The sequence below is a fragment of the Myotis brandtii genome, unplaced genomic scaffold (assembly GCF_000412655.1).
Source record: "Myotis brandtii unplaced genomic scaffold, ASM41265v1 scaffold1875, whole genome shotgun sequence".
Taxonomy (NCBI): Eukaryota; Metazoa; Chordata; class Mammalia; order Chiroptera; family Vespertilionidae; genus Myotis; species Myotis brandtii.
In genome coordinates this window covers 144,031-145,786 of record NW_005356961.1, presented here as the reverse complement: position 1 = coordinate 145,786, position 1,756 = coordinate 144,031, and the positions used below count along the sequence as shown (strand labels likewise).

General features: G+C 48.2%; 1 protein-coding gene and 1 long non-coding RNA gene across 3 annotated transcripts in view; one reads left to right on the top strand and one right to left on the bottom strand.

Moving 5' to 3' along the window:
• LOC106725797 overlaps positions 1 to 1,728 on the bottom strand; it is a 17,516-nt gene extending 15,788 nt beyond the window's left edge. Inside the window, exon 1 of the long non-coding RNA XR_001361760.1 lies at positions 1,642 to 1,728. This is a non-coding gene — a long non-coding RNA (uncharacterized LOC106725797). The remainder of the gene's footprint in view (positions 1 to 1,641) is intronic.
• Positions 1 to 1,756, top strand: part of WDR45 (WD repeat domain 45) — a 7,000-nt gene that overhangs the window by 600 nt on the left and 4,644 nt on the right. For both annotated transcript variants that reach the window (XM_014538251.1, XM_005864523.2), the window contains exon 2: positions 1,663 to 1,734. In XM_014538251.1, the coding sequence (XP_014393737.1) occupies positions 1,680 to 1,734 (55 nt within the window). In that variant the 5' untranslated portion in view covers positions 1,663 to 1,679. The remainder of the gene's footprint in view (positions 1 to 1,662; positions 1,735 to 1,756) is intronic.

Genomic DNA, 1,756 nt, shown 5'->3' with positions numbered 1-1,756 from the left:
TTATCCCAGGTAGGGGTTTTGGGAGGTGTGTCCTGGACAATGGTCTTAAGGGGGTAGAGGTGCTCTGGGGAGAGGATAAGGGGTCTGGAGGAGGAATCTGTCAACATAAGAAACGTCCAGACCTGTTGAATTTTTATTTTACTTAAGCCAAAACTGACTGCAATTGCCAGGAAACAAGATCTCAAATGTTTTGGAGAATAAGAGTTTGCAGTTTCTTTCATGCATTTGAGATTAAGGCAAGAACTTAAGGAAGATTACATGAAGGGGGGAGAAAGCAAGGTGGAGATCGGATTAGAAGGGGTCTGAAAGGTGGCATTTCAAAAGCATGTTATCCTAGATAAGCAGAAACAATGGACAGGGCTTGCTTAAGACAAAATTAAGCCTTTTACTAAAGAAGTTATATGCCTGTGGTGTGACTACCCATCGTGACCTGCCCAGTTAGGAATTTATAATCAGATCACCCTGTGAGGTTACTTTCTTTTTTTTTAAGTTAAGTTTCTTTAAAATATATATTTTATTGATTTTTTACAGAGAGGAAGGGAGAGGGATAGTTAGAAACATCGATGAGAGAGAAGCATCGATCAGCTGCCTCCTGCACATCCCCTACTGGGGATGTGCCTGCAACCAAGGTAGATGCCCTTGACCGGAATTGAACCTGGGACCCTTCAGTCCACAGGCCAACGCTCTATCCACTGAGCCAAACCGGCTAGGGCCTGTGAGGTTACTTTCTGTAGAGCCCCTTTTTTGTCCACAAAGCATAGGGGGGCAGGATTCCTGGGGGTAAGTCCAAGGCAACCCATGTTGGAGTCATGGACAGTAGAGCACATGGAAGAAGCTGTCCTCCAATGGGTAGGGGACTTGGAGTGATAGGGGATTCTGAGGTAGGGTCTTTAGGGAATAAGGGGATCTAGGGAAACATCCAGGCTGGTCCTTATGGGAGGAAGTTAGCATGGCATGAGAAGGGGTCATCTGGAGGTAGGCTGGGATCCTGAAGGAGTTTGGGGAAGCCTGTGAGGAGGGAAGGTGTGAAAACACTGTAGAGTGGTGGAATAGGTTGCAGGGGTTCTGAACAGTGGACCAACCATAGTTGGTCTCAGGCCCAGGTCATGGAGGTGCAGGAAGAGATGGATGTTCTAGCACCCTCTCCCCATTTGTTGACATGTGGAGTTGGGTGCTAGGTTCAGGTATGAAGATGAGAAATGGGTGGGGGGTTGATTCCAGGCCATGTTGGGTATTGGGGCCAGGATTGCCTGGGGATAGGGAGGAGATATCACTGGGGCAATTACTTTCTTTTTTAAGGGGGAGGGGGAGGGAGGGGGCGCAGAGGAAACTTTGTTACAACATGGAGTTTCGCGGATGGGGCAATTACTTTCTTACTACTTTCTGACAAGCAGCTTGTGAGGGCTGGGGAATAAGAAGGAGGTAGAGGGTCCAGGTCAGGGTAGCCAAATGTGAGAGGTTCCTGGCCATGCTGTTTGGGGTCTTGGGAGCTTAGAGTGGAGACCCCAGGACTCTCTGCCCTGTTTTTGTCTTTACAGTCATGCTGTGGTTAGTCAGTAGCAGAGTGGGAGGAGAAAGAAGAAATCAATTAGGGACAGAAGTTCTAGGACTTGGAGGGCAGACCCCAGGACTCTTTCCAACCCTATCCCCATTTGTATCCAGGGAAGCAATCCTGAATCATGACTCAGCAACCACTTCGAGGGGTGACCAGCCTGCGTTTCAACCAAGACCAAAGTGAGAGACTTTTACCTGTGTC